This window comes from Ranitomeya variabilis, chromosome 3, assembly GCF_051348905.1.
Source record: "Ranitomeya variabilis isolate aRanVar5 chromosome 3, aRanVar5.hap1, whole genome shotgun sequence".
Classification (NCBI taxonomy): domain Eukaryota; kingdom Metazoa; phylum Chordata; class Amphibia; order Anura; family Dendrobatidae; genus Ranitomeya; species Ranitomeya variabilis.
In genome coordinates, this window is record NC_135234.1 from 58,053,393 (window position 1) to 58,070,165 (window position 16,773).

At 44.7% G+C, this 16,773-nt stretch overlaps 1 protein-coding gene and 1 long non-coding RNA gene across 3 annotated transcripts in view; one reads left to right on the forward strand and one right to left on the reverse strand.

Moving 5' to 3' along the window:
• Window positions 1–7,838, reverse strand: part of GBE1 (1,4-alpha-glucan branching enzyme 1) — a 208,716-nt gene extending 200,878 nt beyond the window's left edge. The window contains exons 1-2 of one of the 2 annotated variants that reach the window (XM_077294074.1): window positions 7,690–7,838; window positions 3,319–3,441 (exon numbers count right to left, since the gene is read on the reverse strand). In XM_077294074.1, the coding sequence (XP_077150189.1) occupies window positions 3,319–3,425 (107 nt within the window). In that variant the 5' untranslated portion in view covers window positions 3,426–3,441; window positions 7,690–7,838. The remainder of the gene's footprint in view (window positions 1–3,318; window positions 3,442–7,689) is intronic. The other variant, XM_077294073.1, reaches the window with a different exon arrangement.
• Window positions 7,839–8,014: 176 nt separating this feature from the next.
• LOC143815144 (uncharacterized) lies at window positions 8,015–16,482 on the forward strand. Its single transcript, XR_013223690.1, has 4 exons — window positions 8,015–8,151; window positions 14,008–14,264; window positions 14,768–14,905; window positions 15,090–16,482. It is a non-coding gene; the product is annotated as an uncharacterized LOC143815144 (long non-coding RNA).
• The last annotated feature ends 291 nt before the right edge of the window (window positions 16,483–16,773 follow it).

Genomic DNA, 16,773 nt, shown 5'->3' on the forward strand with positions numbered 1-16,773 from the left:
TGTCACGAAAAAACAGTCTCAGAACCGCTAGGATCCGTTGAAGCGTTCCTGAGTTATTACCTCATAAAGGGACACTGGTCAGAATTGCAAAAAAACGGCCAGGTCATTAAAGGGCCACTGTCACCCCCCCCCCCCCAGCCGTTATAAACTAAAAGAGCCACCTTGTGCAGCAGTAATGCTGCAGTCTAACAAGGTGGCTCTTTTAGTTTTTGATTCATTTATTACCTCAAAAAAGCGTTTTAAAAATTGGCCACAAATACCAGATATTGTACCAGGAGGCGGTCCGAAGCGTCCTCTATGAAGCTCCCAACTGCCGTCACTCTTCTCTTCAGGGGCGATGGTACCCGCCCCCTGAGCGCTGTTATCTTCTGAAATCCGGCGCCTGCGCTGTGCGTGCCTGCCTGGGGCCTGCGCAGTGTTCATTGTCAGTGCGGCCACACTGTTGCTGAATCCCCCGCCCCGCACTGTGTTATTCATTATGCACAGTGCGGGGCTGGGGTTCCTGGGCATACGCACTGCGCTGTTTAGACGCTCCCCAGCTCCGACGCTCCCCAGCTCCCCTGCCTTCCCAGGAACCCCAGCCCCGCACTGTGCATAATGAATAACAGTGCGGGGCGGGGGATTTAGCAACAGTGTGGCCGCACTGACAATGAACACTGCGCAGGCCCCAGGCAGGCACGCACAGCGCAGGCGCCGGATTTCAGAAGATAACAGCGCTCAGGGGGCTGGGACCATCGCCCCGGAAGAGAAGAGTGACGGCAGTTGGGAGCTTCATAGAGGACGATTCGGACCGCCTCCTGGTACAATATCTGGTATGTGTGGCCAATTTTTAAAACGCTTTTTTGAGGTAATAAATGAATCAAAAACTAAAAGAGCCACCTTGTTAGACTGCAGCATTACTGCTGCACAAGGTGGCTCTTTTAGTTTATAACGGCTGGGGGGGGGGGGGGTGACAGTGGCCCTTTAAGGTCAAAATAGGCTGGGTCATGAAGGGGTTAAAATCATTTTTCAAGCTGGTGTTATAAAGTATTCTAATTTTCTGAGATAATGACTTTTGGGTTTTCATTGGCTGTAAGATATAATCATCAACATTAACAGAAATAAACACTTGAAACAGATCACTCTGTTTGTAATGACTCTATATAATATAGGAGTAGTGGTGCACTACTACTACAGTGGTCATATGCTAATGAGCCAAAGGAGAGTAGACCAATGGGGGACCTACCGTATTTTTCGGACTACAAGACGCACTTTTTTCCCAAAAAATGTTATTGGAAAATGGGGGTGCGTCTTGTAGTCGCAATATACTTACAAATCATGCGGCAGCGGCGACGGTCCCGATGCAGCCTCCCTTCCCATGCTGGTGCTGGTGCGGCTGTGGCTGTGCTGCGGGCAGGGGCTGTGCTGTGGGGCTGTGGCAGCAGCTCTCTGGGCTCAGTGGGGGCTCCGACGGCATTTCGTCAAAGCCCGGAGGCACCCCCGCTCATAATGGCATGTTGCGGTGGCCTCCGAGAACATGGGTGCCGGGAAAATGGCCACCGGGCCGGCGCACGCTCAGATTCAAATCTCGTCAACGAGATCTCGTCTCCCGAGATCTCGGGGCGAGATCTCGGCAACAAGATCTGAATCTGAGCGTGCGCCAGCCCGGCGGCCATTTTCCCGGCGGCCATTTTCCCGGCGGTCATGTTCTCGGAGGCCACCGCAACATGCCATTAACGGATGAGTGGGGGGCCTCCGGGCTTTGACGAAATGCCGTCGGAGCCCCCACTGAGCCCAGAGAGCTGCTGCCACAGCCCCGGAGCCCAGCCACTGCCCCGGAGCCCAGCCACTGCCCCGGAGCCCAGAGCCTCCACCCCTGCCCAAGCACAGAGCACCAGCCTGGGATGGGATTTCCTGGAGGCCAACGCACCAGCCTGGACCACCGAAAGACCCCTGTGACCACTTCTCCACCTGTGCCGATCCCTTAACTGGTAAGCTGAATTCGGACTGTAAGACGTACCCCCATTTGAAACATTATTTTTTTTTCCTTATTTTTATTCTGAAAATTTGGGGTGCGTCTTATGGTCCGGTGCGTCTTATAGTCCGAAAAATATGGTAGTTATTGCTGTAGAAAAGCAGTAGAAGAACGGCAAGTTATTATGCATCATATTTTCATAGTAGGACAGGAAAAAAAAAAAAAGATGTAAAAATCCATTAAACCACATAAAACCGTCCAAGCCTAATTATCAAGTCGCAGCAGCTGGAGATCTTATATGTTGGTAACTGCACTTCATGTTCTAGGAGGGTTCTTTATGTTTGTTTTTTTAATTGCAATAAAAAAAATTTAAAAGTTGGGTATCAAAGTTGGCTGTACTTCAGAGCAGCGCTTACAAGCTCCATAGCAAATAGCTTATAAGAGCTGCCCTCCTTGCCTTAGACCGCAGCGGTGGCTGGCAACCAAGGAAACTAGTATGACACAACAGAATTAAAAGTCTGTTTATAGCAAACAGAACAGATTTTTAATAAGAGATAACTTGCAAAGTGGCCCCTTTTTTCTTTGTAACATTACCCATTTAAGTAGATATGAGAACCCCTTTCTCAAATATCAACACAACCTGCACACATTCTTAAAATACTCTCACACCTGATGAGCCTAGAATACTTACTATGAAACCTCAGTATCAGAACGGTTGTAGCTTCTTTTAAAATGTTCCCACTTTCTGTTTTCATAAGTCGGTATTACATATTAAATAAATATATATGTACATGAAATATAAATTTTTATTATCAGGATTAAACAGCCACTCTGAGCTGAATATTGAAAGCAAGTACACCAACATCATCAAGTCTGAGAGATCGATTTTGCTTGCATTTCAAGATTTGCTGACAAATTCATTAACATGAATTTTGGATTATTGGACAGTCACAGAAAACCTGCTACCACATTATCTCTGCTTTATTTAACTCTCCATTCTTGTGAGATCTGTTAATATCTTACAGGTCTTTGCTGGATCACCAAATAGTAATAAAAAGGAATTTTTCTAATTAATGTTATTGATGAAGGATTCCCTTTGCAAGCATGCAGAGAGGGGGGAGTGGGACAATAACCCCTCACTTTTCACAGCTATTGTGAATGGACAGGCTGCCATCACTCCATTTACTTTTTGGGGATTTAGGGAAATAGGTGACGTCTGTATTCATAGCATCTGTGTCCTGGCAGGATTGTTGTCCAGAGATCCCCGTTCTGGAGATCTGAGCTGGGATCAGACGGTGGATCCCATATTATTTCTATACATCAGCTAGTGAGGGAACAGACGGCAGGGACGGTGCTCATCTTACCTCCTCTGGAAGTCCCTCTTGTACGGCCTGAGATAAGGGTCCTGGTCTAGCAACTTGTGCAGCTCGGGGACCATCACAACCTCGGCGTCATCCACATTGTCCTCCATCTCCACGCTATTAATGCTGGAACAGTCAGAGACACAAGCAAGACTATTTTAGGAGACGTCAGAGGGAATTACTGAAGGGAGCAGACGCCCAACACCCTATGATGTCAATGACCCCTCGCCCTCCAGTCACAGACGGTTACTAAGTCCAGCCGGTGACCTGCATGTTCCCTGCCAGGACGGGGCGTCACACGTCCCAGAGAAGAAGGTGGGACAATAACGTCCTCCACCAGCACATACAATGCTCATTGACACAGGGATTGTACGCTCAGCGTCACAGCCGTGGAGTCTCATCTAATGTCCACACTCATCTCTTTCCCCCACAGCCCAACTCCTTCATACATGACTAATAATTAGAAATGACAAACTTACTATAGTAAGATGGTAACATTGCTGGATCGCTGTTTTTAAATAAAATGAAAAATCTATTCATATTATTTATATAGCACCATTGATTCTATGGTGCTGTACATTATTAACATTTCTAAACGTGACGGATTTAAGAAGAAAGAATCATTTCAACAAGATTCCAATGAGTTTAAGAAGTAGACAACCTCAAGCATGTCCAAAGTTGTAGGTTCTTTTCCTACGTAGCTCTGTCCTTATTCATGGATAATCAATCCGTGAATACATTTATCCGTGAACATGGCCAAAGCTGCAGTCTGAAACGCGTAGGATTAGAATATGCAACTTTGGACAGATTTGAGGATGTCTACTTTTTTTTTTAAACTTGTTGGAATAAAGGTGGTGAGCGAGCGTGATGGGATGAGGTGTTATCCGAGAATGCTCGGGCGTTAATAGAGTATCTTCAGTGTGCTCGAATACTAGGATCGAGTCCCCGCGGCTGCATTTCTCGTGGCTGTTCGGCTGCCGCTACACATGCCGGGATGGGCTAACAAACAGGCAATCCTGCAAGTGTTGGGAATGTCGGAGAGTCTCAAGACATGCAACCGTGGGGATGGTTAATCGAGCGCGCCGAAGATGCTCTATTAACGCACAAGTGTGCTTGGAATATACCTGGTATAAGGCTGCAGGACTTTATCTTAGTATGAATCTATACTAATGATGAGCGAGTGTACTCGTTGCTCGGGTTTTCCAGAGCACGCTTGGGTGACCTCCGAGTATTTGTTAGTGCTCGGAGATTTAGTTTTCATCACCGCAGATGAATGATTTACAGATACTAGCCAGCTTGATTACATGTGGGGATTCCCTAGCAACCCCCACATGTACTCAGGCTGGCTAGTAGCTGTAAATCATTCAGCAGTGTCAACAAAAACTAAATCTCCAAACACTAACAAATACTCGGAGACCACCCCAGCAACGAGTACACTCGCTCATCTCTAATCTATACCTGGTTGCACAATTGCAGACAGGTATATATTAATCTCTGTAACGCCACGGCATTTCGGTGAAAACATACTTTAAAGATCCAGCTGGAGACCATAGCCAGAGACCAGGCGAGTCCAGCTCCACACCCAGGAGGCCCCTCCAGCAGGAGGAATGAGCGGCCAAGCACAGAGCCAGACTAGTTTGGTCTGTGGCCAGATTGGTAATGTATACTAAGAGTTTCAGAGAATATTACAACTTGCTGCAATCAGGCATCCAGGATTCGATTCATAGGGCCCGCAGTTTGAGCAGCATCAATCAGATGACAGGCCCCCTTTAAAAAGGATTCAGTGATCCAAAATACTCACAAGCTCATTGGGAATTTTGGAGGGAAAATGTTTAGTTATACCCTGCGGACTTGGTGTATTAAAGTCTAGAGGAAACTTACTCTGTCAGTTTTACCAGAACAAAAAAAAATGTGCAGCTTGATGAGCTACCAAGCAAAATAACGGCCCAACGAAGGAAAATAAATTAGAGGGAACCTGTCAGGCTCCTGAAGACTCAGAACATTAAGAAGGTAAATTCAACATCAAAATATTGTTTACAATACATGTCATTACTGGAAAAAAAAAATTCAATGTTGTTCTTGGTCTATGCAAATGACCTGGACTAGTCTGGGGGCGATGAGGATCTTCACTGACAGCGGAACCCCCATGGTGTGAATGACCTCCCGTGACCGGCTGGGTCTTCTTCTCTGGGCCTAGGAAGGCTCAACGCCGGGCACACGCTCTAGATTTCAAGCAACGCAGAGGTCGCGATCACACCATGCTAAGACAGACGGTTTTTGGTGAAGGACAGCACTCTCCGGACTGCTCAGGGTCATTTGTATATGCCATGGATGACATTAAAAGTTGTGTTTTTTTTTTTATAAAAATAATAATATCTATTGTGTCAGGTATCACAGAAATGATTGGGGCTGGATTTACCTTCTATATTTCCCTGGGGGCAGTTTCTGAGACTTTTAGAATCTGACAGGCTAATATTAGGCAGGAGCATTTGGGGACAAATAACTGCATTGTATGACTGAGCCGCGTCTTAGAACAGAAAAATGGAATTACTAATGCTGGAAAGAAACTGGTGGTTTAATTTTTTTAGGTCACGTATATTCTGACAATAATAAATGTGTCCCAAAAATAAACTAAAATTTATATCAATTTGTGCAAGATCCTTTTTGAAGAACATGATAAGCAGCTAGGGCAAAAGTTCACATGAGCGTATATATAAAAGAAAGAAAAAAAACGGACAGTTTCTCCTCTGTCATCTATATGGCAGTCGTGTGGATATATCAGCTGTAATTAAAACTTAAAAAGTTGCCTGTGATAAGAATCCTAATGTATCTGTAGAAATCTGATGTCGTATATGTGATCTATATGGGACCCGTCCCCCATAGAGTTGGATAGGCGACTCTCCTCCTACATACAGGAGAGCCTAGTACTGGATTCCTATTTTGTCCCCTGAATATTTGTGGTTTGAAGAAATAAAAAACACACACACATCTGACAGCACTACTGTATAACATTACTCAGAGTGGGGACAGTTTTTTTCTATAAAAATCACTGAGATCGAAAATACAGTGGCCTGAATGTAGCTACAAAGGGAGCGTCAGATGGTTTATGGCTGCTGAATTACCTCAGCCGCCAGTGGGAAGGGGACAACATTATTAAACACCATGGTGGGGGGAGGGGGAGAGAGGGGGAGAGAGGGGGAGAGAGGGGGAGAGAGGGGGAGAGAGGGGGAGAGAGGGGGAGAGAGGGGGAGAGAGGGGGAGAGAGGGGGAGAGAGGGGGAGAGAGGGGGAGAGAGGGGGAGAGAGGGGACAACATTATTAAACACCATGGTGGGGGGAGAGGGAGAGGGGGAGAGAGAGGGGGAGAGAGAGGGGGAGAGAGAGGGGGAGAGAGAGGGGGAGAGAGAGGGGGAGAGAGGGGGAGAGAGGGGGAGAGAGAGAGGGGACAACATTATTAAACACCATGGTGGGGGGGAGGGGGAGAGAGGGGACAACATTATTAAACACCATGGTGGGGGGAGAGGGGGAGAGAGAGGGGGAGAGAGAGGGGGAGAGAGAGGGGGAGAGAGAGGGGGAGAGAGAGGGGGAGAGAGAGGGGGAGAGAGAGGGGACAACATTATTAAACACCATGGTGGGGGGAGAGGGAGAGAGGGAGAACAACATTATTAAACACCATGGTGGGGGGGGAGAGAGAGGGGGAGAGAGAGGGGGAGAGAGAGGGGGAGAGAGAGGGGGAGAGAGAGGGGGAGAGAGAGGGGGAGAGAGAGGGGGAGAGAGAGGGGGAGAGAGAGGGGGAGAGAGAGGGGGAGAGAGAGGGGGAGAGAGGACAACATCATTAAACACCATGGTGGGGGGAGGGAGAGAGGGAGAACAACATTGTTAAACACCATGGGGGGTCTTCATTAAACATGGGGGGTTTAATGAAGAGGTGGTCTTCATTAAACAGAAAAAAAAAAATGAAATATATATATATATATATATATATATATATATATATATATATATATATATATATATATATATAAAATCAGTGACAATATTCACTTGGGGGTCTGGAACGGTCTGGTCGCCAGAAGTCATAGAAAGATCGGCCAGCATGAAAGCCGAGGATCTCTATGGGACCCCATTTATCTATGGAGGGGCCAACATCAGGAGTCCTGTAAGCTTCGCTCATACTGAGGTTTTATTTTTATTTATTTTTTTCTGGGAAAATCTCCAGTCACTACACCAGCACTTTGGAGAAGATCTCCTGCAAGGTCACAGGGCAAACTCCCATCCGATGCGTTGGAAGGGAGGCTGTGCCATCCGGATCACAGAATGAATGGTGAGCAATGCGTTACTCATACTTGCACAGATCCACACGCACGTATCTCACCCGGGGTCGATCTTGGGCTCCGCTGCCGGCTGTCACTGGCTTCCCGGCCGCTGTCACACGCGCTGCTCCTTCCGTCCCTCCCACCTGCTTCCCTCCAGCTGCACCATTCACTTCCTGGTTCTGGGACCACGTGACGAGTTTTCATCCAATCAGCGTCCAGCGTTGCAGACAAGCCCGGCCGGTGCCCGAGTGACCGCACAGAGCAGAGCTCCCTCCTCCTGTTGGTGCTGCGGCCGCTGCTCGGTCACTGATTATCAGCCACAGTCTCAGCTGCTAGTAGGACATTGCAGATAAGTGGTGACCGGCGCTGGTAATAGCTCTCCTCTGACACAGGTGATAAGGCGCAATGAGCGCTGCAGCGAGGATTTCACATGTCTGACGCACAGACGACAAATGGAAAGTCTGCGACTATTTACAGCACTGGAGACGGACGCACCTGCCCCCAGTGAAGACACTTCAGAGGTTAGGAAGGGGTTAATGTGTCAGGAGCATGGTGGGTGTCAGTGCTGGAGATGTGTGGGGGCACATTGCTGACTGGGAATAGAGGCAATTTGTTTGCATCTCATTTTACAATCTTATTTTTTCTAGAAGGGTCCCTGAAAATATTTTTAGCAGAAAATACCCCAAAGTGACACCATTCTAGAAACTGCACCCCTCAAGGTGCACAAAACCACATTCAAGAAGTTTATTAACCCTTCAGATGCTTCACGAGAAATAAATCAATGTGGAATGAAAACATGAACACTTTACTTTTCTCACAAAAAAATTTACTTTGGAACCATTTTTTTTTTTTTTTTTTTTCACAAGAGTATCGGGAGAAAATTAACCAAAAAATGTGTTGTGCAATTTTTCCTGAGTTCGCCGCTACTCCATATGTGGGGGAAAGCCACTGTTTGGGCTCAGGGCAGGGTTCAGAAGGGAGCACTGTTTGACTTTTTGAATGCAAAATTGGCTGGAATCAATGGTGGTGCCATGACGCATTTGGAAACCCCCTGACGTAGCTAAACAGTGTAACCCCCAATTCTAACTCCAACCCTAACCACAACTCTATCTCTAACACACCCCTTACTGTAATCCCAACCATAACCACAACCCTAACGGAAAAATGGAAATAAATACATTTTTTATTTTATTATTTTACCTAACTAAGGGGGTGATAAAGTGGAGGGGGGGGTTGATTTACAATTTTTTTTTTTTTTTTTTTTGATCACTGATGGGGTCTATCAAAGTGATCAAAATGAACCAATAGGAAAACTTTCCTATTGGTGCCGGCCAGCTGATCTCTGCGGTTGCACTGCGCATGCCCCTGCCATTTTCTTCCTGGAAGAAGATGCCAATGGCAAGGGGACAGGACAGGAGGGTCCAGGGACACCAGGGGTGGCTCGTGGGACCCCATTTCTCTCTAATGTGCTAGGTCATATCAGAGGAGAGAGAAATTAAATGGGAAATCAGACTTTTTTTTTGCGGTCGCCGTTATTTCGTGAATAGCGGTGATTGCAACACTGGGGTTGGTAAAATCCGACTTGAATCATGTACTCTGGCGTCTCGGCTACCCCCTGTAGGGGGCGCTGTATCCTTATTTCTCAACGCTGTTAAAAAGCGGCGCTGAGGAATAAGTACCCTTAACTGCTGCCGAAAAAAGGCATATCGGCAGTTGTTAAGGGGTCAAGCATCTCCTCCCACCACTCCTGGCCCGAACATTGGTTCCTAATCTGTTTGCAGTGCACACGTTTATGAATTCCTTCTTTTTTCCGCTTCCCATTAAAGACCCGGCTTGTTTACCCATCCTGCCTAACCTCTCTGTTCCTGACCTCGGCTACGCTTACTGATCCCGTGCTGCCTGCACCGACCTCGGACAGTCTGACTATGCCTCTGTATCACCCCTCTGTACCTTGTACCTTAGCCTCTGACCTTCAGGTCTGCTGCTGTGCATTCGGGGACTACCTTGGAGTAGCACCTTATAACTGCCAGTGGCAAAGCCTATCTTCACCATCAGAGGTTGTAGCAAATACCCAGTAGTCACTTAGTTAGGTCGATCCAAAGTAAGCCCGGCCCGTGGCACAGTGGGTCCACAGCCACTATCTTTACAACCCCCTATACTTGAACTCAGTTTGCAAAACAATTGTATATGGGAAATCTTTGGAAGAGAAGCAAAGATTATTAAAAAAAAAAAAAAAATCGGAAATATTAAATCAGAAATAGTGACCTAACATTGATGTGTTTGGTTTATGATGCAAAAACCTGCTTATGGGTTCCTTCTAGCAATCCTATATTTGGTTCTCCATGGTCAATGTTCTGCTTCTGGTCTTTCTTGTTAAATTATATTGCAGGAAAGAAGCCGAGCACAATCAGAATTTCTAGATTGAAGGAATGTCACTCTACCAAACTTCCATTAATCATTACTAACTTTTTGTGTTTTGTATTAGCAAAACTTCCTAAAGCCTCACTATCATTGTTAGTTTACAATTACTTTTCATCTCCTCTTCTGTTTCTTTAAGTGACAGAAATTCAATAAATTCACGTCAACACCGGTGACAAATTTCAAGAAATGGAAAGATACCAGTACCTAAAATGTCAATATGTAGTAATAAGAAAAGCCACTGTGACTGGCATTTTAAGCTATTGTCAGTGCAAAGCAGAACTATACATCATAAGAAGCGAAAAATATTTATATGATCAAATGATTGATATTCTGTCAAAACACTAAAAGCTTGAACATAGAAGTATGGTTTCTCCATGGCTATATAGATATCTGACACCTGCAGATTTAAAGGGACACTGTCACCTGAATTTGGAGGGAACAATCTTTAGCTATAGGGGTGGGGTTTTCGGGTGTTTGATGCCTGCAGGCATGTACTACGGAGGACAGAGAATGAACTTCAATCCAATATTGCAGCCAGCATGCAGCCGGCGGGTAAGGAAAGGGTGCATCAAACGCCCGAAAACCCCGCCCCTATGGCTAAAGATTGTTCCCTCCAAATTCAGGTGACAGTGTCCCTTTAAGTAGGATTGTTGTCCTTATGATTCCCACCTGGATCATTAACTGCTTTGCGACCTCTGACGCTCGATAAATGTTGGCGCTTGCAGGGCATCTGCAGCGCAATGTTTATACACAGTGTAGCGCAGTTGGGATGGTGCAGTATGAGATACAGGCAGTGACAACAGGAAAGTTCAAAACAAAGAGGCTTTAACCCCTTCACCCCCGGAGCTTTTTCCGTTTTTCCGTTTTCGTTTTTCGCTCCCCTCCTTCCCAGAGCCATAACTTTTTTATTTTTCTGTCAATTTGGCCATGTGAGGGCTCATTTTTTGCGGGACGAGTTGTACTTTTGAACGACATCATTGGTTTTACCATGTCGTGTACTAGAAAACGGGAAAAAAATTCCAAGTGCAGTGAAATTGCAAAAAAAGGGCAATCCCACACTTGTTTTTTGCTTGCCTATTTTGCTAGGTTCACTAAATGCTAAAACTGACCTGCCATTATGATTCTCCAGGTCAGTACGAGTTCATAGACACCAAACATGACTAGGTTCTTTTTTACCTAAGTGGTGAAAAAAAATTCCAAACTTTGCAAAAAAATAAATAAATAAAATTGCGCCATTTTCCGATACCCGTAGCGTCTCCATTTTTCGTGATCTGGGGTCGGGTGAGGGCTTATTTTTTGCGTGCCGAGCTGGCATTTTTAATGATAGCATTTCGGTGCAGATACGTTCTTTTGATCGCCCGTTATTGCATTTTAATGCAATGTCGTGGCGACCAAAAAAACGTAAATCTGGCGTTTCGATTTTTTTTTTCATTACGCCGTTTAGCGATCAGGTTAATGCTTTTTTTTTATTGATAGATCGGGCGATTCTGAACACGGCGATACCAAATATGTGTAGGTTGGGCTTTTTTTTTATTGATTTATTTTGATTGGGGCGAAAGGGGGGTGATTTAAACTTTTATATTTTTTTTATTTTTTTCACATTTTTTTTTACTTTTTTTTTTAACTTTTACCATGCTTCTATAGCCTCCATGGGAGGCTAGAAGCAGGCACAGCCCGATCGGCTCTGCTACATAACAGCGATCATCAGATCGCTGTTATGTAGCTAAAATGCAGGTGTGCTGTGAGCGCCGACCACAGGGGGGCGCTCACAGCCACCGGCAATCAGTAACCATAGAGGTCTCCAGGACCTCTATGGTTACAATGCACAAGCATCGCCGACCCCCGATCATGTGACAGGGGTCGGCGATGCGCTCATATCCGGCCGCACGGCCGGATGCGGTAGTTAAATGCCGCTGTCTGAGTTTGACAGCGGCATTTAACTAGTTAATAGCGGCGGGTGATCGCGATTTCACCCGCCGCTATTGCGCGCACATGTCAGCTGTAAAAAACAGCTGACATGTCGCGACTTTGATGTGCGCTCACCGCCGGAGCGCACATCAAAGCGGGGGTCCCGACATGTGACGTACTATTACGTCACATGTCGGGAAGGGGTTAATGTCCAACATACTCACAAACTGAAAACAAATGGTATCCTATGGATTGCAGCCTGGAATCAAAAACAGCCCGTATACGAGACCAGATGCCGTGGGTGAGTTCTCCACCGTGTCACGCTGAGGAGTGCCAGGACTTTTGGCTTCGTGTTACTTCACACAGGGGGAACCTTGCAGAGCCATCTGCTCTGCAGTTTGCAAACTTAAGGCTATGTGCACACGTTGCGGATTAGGCTTAGGAATTTCTGGTGCGGATTCTGTCTCACCTGGCAGAAAACGCACCTGCGTTTTTTTGTGCGTTTTTGCTGCGGTTTCTTGCGGATTTGCTGCGTTTTTTACTTCTGCGGTTTTCTATAATGGAATGGGTACAAAAACGCTGCAGATTCACAAAAACGTGACATGCTACTTCTTTTAGGCTATGTGCACACGTCGCGGATTAGGCTTAGGAATTTCTGGTGCGGATTCTGCCTCTCCTGGCAGAAAAAGCACCTGCGGTTTTTTGTACGGTTCCGCAGCGTTTTTTTTGCTGCGGTTTTCTTGCGGATTTGCTGTGGTTTTTACCCCTGCGGTTTTTTATAATGGAGTGGGTACAAAAACGCTGCAGATTCACAAAAAAGAAGTGACATGCTATTTCTTTAAAACCGCAGCGTTTCCGCAGCGGATTTTTCGCAAAGTGTGCACAGAAATTTTTTTTTTTCATTGATTTACATTGTACTGTAAATCAATTGCGGATCTGCAGCGTTTCTGCACTGCAAAAAACGCTGCGGATCCGCAGAGAATCCGCAACGTGTGCACATACCCTAAGACTGACCCACCCAACCCCTTTGATGCAGGGTTTAAATGGAATTTGTGGCCATGGGCCACTTATAAGGCCTGATGTGGAGGGAGCAAATGTTCATGAGATTTGGGTATTTTAAGAACAATAGTCAAAGCCTGCCCAGAAATGCCGGACAACATGACAGACTATATAAAATCAGACCCATTATTGAACACTTGACAGAAACGTTCTTAAGGTGCTACACCACAACACAAAACGTTACTATCAATGAGTTCCTTGTAAAATGCAAAGGAAGACCACACCTCAAGCAATTTATTACGTCTAAGGGGGCAAGGTTCGGAATAAAACTCAATAAAATGTGCGAGAGTTTAACAGGATATACAATAGCTTTTCGCATTTATGAAAGGAAAGATAGCCAGCTAAACCCACCAGGATGCCCTGCTTTTCTGGAAAAATCATTTGGGAGCTGATAAGTCCATTTTCACAAAGGCTATAACCTGTATGTAGACAATTACTACACCAGCATACTCCTATTTAAAAGTCTGGTTGAACACAGCATAGGGGCTTGTATGACTATTCACAAAAACAGTCAGGGGTTTCCGCAATTATTGGTCAACAAAAAGTTCCAAAGGGTTAGTCAGTAGCTGGAGAGCTGCTTGCCCTTAAGTATAAGGATAAGGGCTTATACCCATGCCCGCTAAAAATAAATAAATAAAAATACGGTATCTGCCCAGAAAATTGGGACTAGTGTCATGCAAGTTTTCATGCGAGTACAATACAATTTTTTTTTCCCACAGAGCATCTGTATGACATCTGTATTACATGTGTATGCAATACGTTTTTCACATACGTTTTCAATTCAAAATCATTCTATTTTTGTAGGGCTTTTTTATGTTGCCAGCCCTATATAAACCCCATTTACATAATGTGTAATGCTGAGCACATCCATATATTCTTGAGGATATACGTCACAGAATCGTATACTTTTGGTGTTGCCAACAGCAACTTATAACTATGGCAGGCAGAAATGTATCTTTTGATCCTAATAAGCAGCTCTTTTTCCACAGGATGTTATCCCCTGAGTATGGGGTTGGCTATTCCCCCATTGTTGATCCAAGGAGGTTTTGCAGATATTGGGTACATCCACTCCTCACCCAACGTCCTACAAGAGATCATTTTGCTCGGCTGTATCGTCATCTACGGAGGCATCCGGACAAACTTATGGCCTAATTGCTAATGTCAGTGATTGATAGCCCCCCCGAGGAAGTCCATGCGAAACGTGCGTTGGGGCTGTTGACTGCCTCATCCTAGTAGAACAACATGGGTAAGAATATGGATTAAGTGATATGTAATCTCCATATATGCACAGGTATGCTGCCTGGGATTTTGGTTTTCCCAGTATAGTTTAACTCAGTTGTCTGACTATGATGATTTACCTTTTTCACCAGCAATACCTTTTTGCATGTTTGGCATTTTTGAAATTCTTAGGCACTGGCACTTAATGAATAGCATTGCTTGTACTATTTTGAAAACCATTTTTCCATGATCCAGCCCCCCATGTCTACTTTACTTTTTTTTGGATGAGCTAGACGTCCTGTTCCCTCTGAGCCCTTCATTTTTTCCTTGCCTTTATATATAATGTACATGTGTTTTTATTTGTCTATATGGATTTTTTTTTTAATAAAGTTTGTAGTTTTTGAAAGAATTGTTACTCCTTGTTTTTGGTTTTTAAATTGCTATGATGGAGTGTCCATAATACAATTAGCCTATTTGAGACAGCAGGCCTCAACACTGATTAATTTCATACAACTATGATCTGTCTTCTAGTATTATTGTTTTCTAACCGCGAATGTCGATGCCTATCCTTGACCTTCTACCGGAGGAGCATCAGCCAGGATTGACTCTTCAAAATACCTGCTTTCGCCAATGCATTTCTGCTGAAGAACGCCTGCTGCTTACCCTGAGGTAACATTTTTTTTTAAATTAAAATATACTTAACATTTATTTTCTAAAATTATAGAAATAGCATATGTCTGTTTTTGATCACTAATTTCGCTCTCAAAATACAAAATCTACTGGCTTCATGTAATGTTGGCCATTTTAAAGCAATCTTCACTTTGCCTTAATTTCTACTTTGTTTATATTTTAGGTTCCTTGCCATTGGAGAGTCATATGCTGCCCTCCATTAAGAATTCCTACTTGGCAGAACAACAATCTCCTCCAATAGTGAAGGACACCGGTTCACAAATATGGGATCCTCTAAATGAGAAAGTGATGTCGGAGCGAATCACTGGTGACTGGGAGCACATCTCAAGGGGGATGTATATTAGGTGTCGGTTTTCTAATTCTTTGTGTGCTTTAAATGGCAAGCATATCCGGGTCAAGAAGCTGCCAAACTCAGGGTCCCAATACTACAATTATAAGCAATATTTTTCAGTGGTTCTTTTGACATTAGTTGACAGCAACTACCAGTTTGTAATAGTTGATATTGGGGCCTATGGAAGAACTGGAAATTCTAGAATCTTCAATTCTTCCTTAATGGGTCGGCGGCTTAAAGCCAATCAGATGGGTGTGGCACCCCAAGGATACTCCCAGACTCTAGTGGTGAACCAGTTCCTTTTTTTTATTGCATTATAGTAAATGGCGGTTTAGTGGAGCGCCAGGAGGTAGACCCAGAGAGGGGAGAGGGAAGAAAAGGTGCAGAGTCCCCCGCAGCTTCCAGCCGAACACCTCCAGTAGAGGATGCGATAGCAGAAAAAATGAAGATCGGTCTCAGGAGCGCAGAAAGAAGACTCGAACAACAGGTTGTATTTGAACCACAACCTGATGAAGACTGTGTTATCCGTTGAAACGCGTTGTGGTTCAAATACAACCTGGTGTTCGAGTCTTCTTTTTGCGCTCCTGAGACCTATCTTATTTACCTTACCTATTTTTCCTTTTTTTATTGTGGCTGATGAGGCTTTTCAGGTCACACGCCATTTGTGAGGCCTTATTCTCTGCATAGTTTTGACCGATGTCAACGGATTTCTAATTACGGGCTTACTTCGGGCACAGCCTCTGGTTGAATGTGCCTTTGGCATTTTGACTGCTAAATGCAGGATTTTTCTTACTGCCCTCCAAATAATGAGCAAAATGTCAATGGTGTTATTAAGGCCTCTGTAATACTGCACAATTTTACCCATATCCACGATTTGCTTGTGTTTGTGGATGCTGATTGAGGATTGGCTAACATTCCTGATCCAATTGCACAGGTTTTGCCCAGGTGCAGTGATCTTTCAAGTCTCAGTCCCCCAAGTTTTTGGGGATTATTTTCTGATGCCTGAGGGATCCATACCCTTGCAAGAAAATGTGGGGCTATGATGTTTAAATTCTATTTTGTATTGATTATGACTGTTGTAATAATCCTACTCTGTGTAAACATTATTTTCACTTTTGTGTGCACAATGCAGACATCACTTATTATGAAATGTGACACTTAGTTTGCTGATTCACAAAACTTTTTGCATGATTTCACAAAAATGAAAATAAAAATAATTTTTAAATTTGGACAATGATTTAATAACCCACACAAATCATTACAGCTGGAAAAAGGAATGATATGATGTGGGCGGGGAGGGTGGACTGGAGGTTGCTTGGGATTGGTTGGTTTTCTGAGGGATTGGTTGATATGACACAAGTTTTGTTGAGCTGTTGTTATGGGGTGGGTTCTGTGGTTGTTCACTGGGGACATAATCAACCTGAGCAGAATAATACCAACAAGGATCCTGTGGACTTGGTCAGGAGGATATTTGGCTGCCATGGCCAATATTGAAGGGTTGCTGGTGAGGGCCATT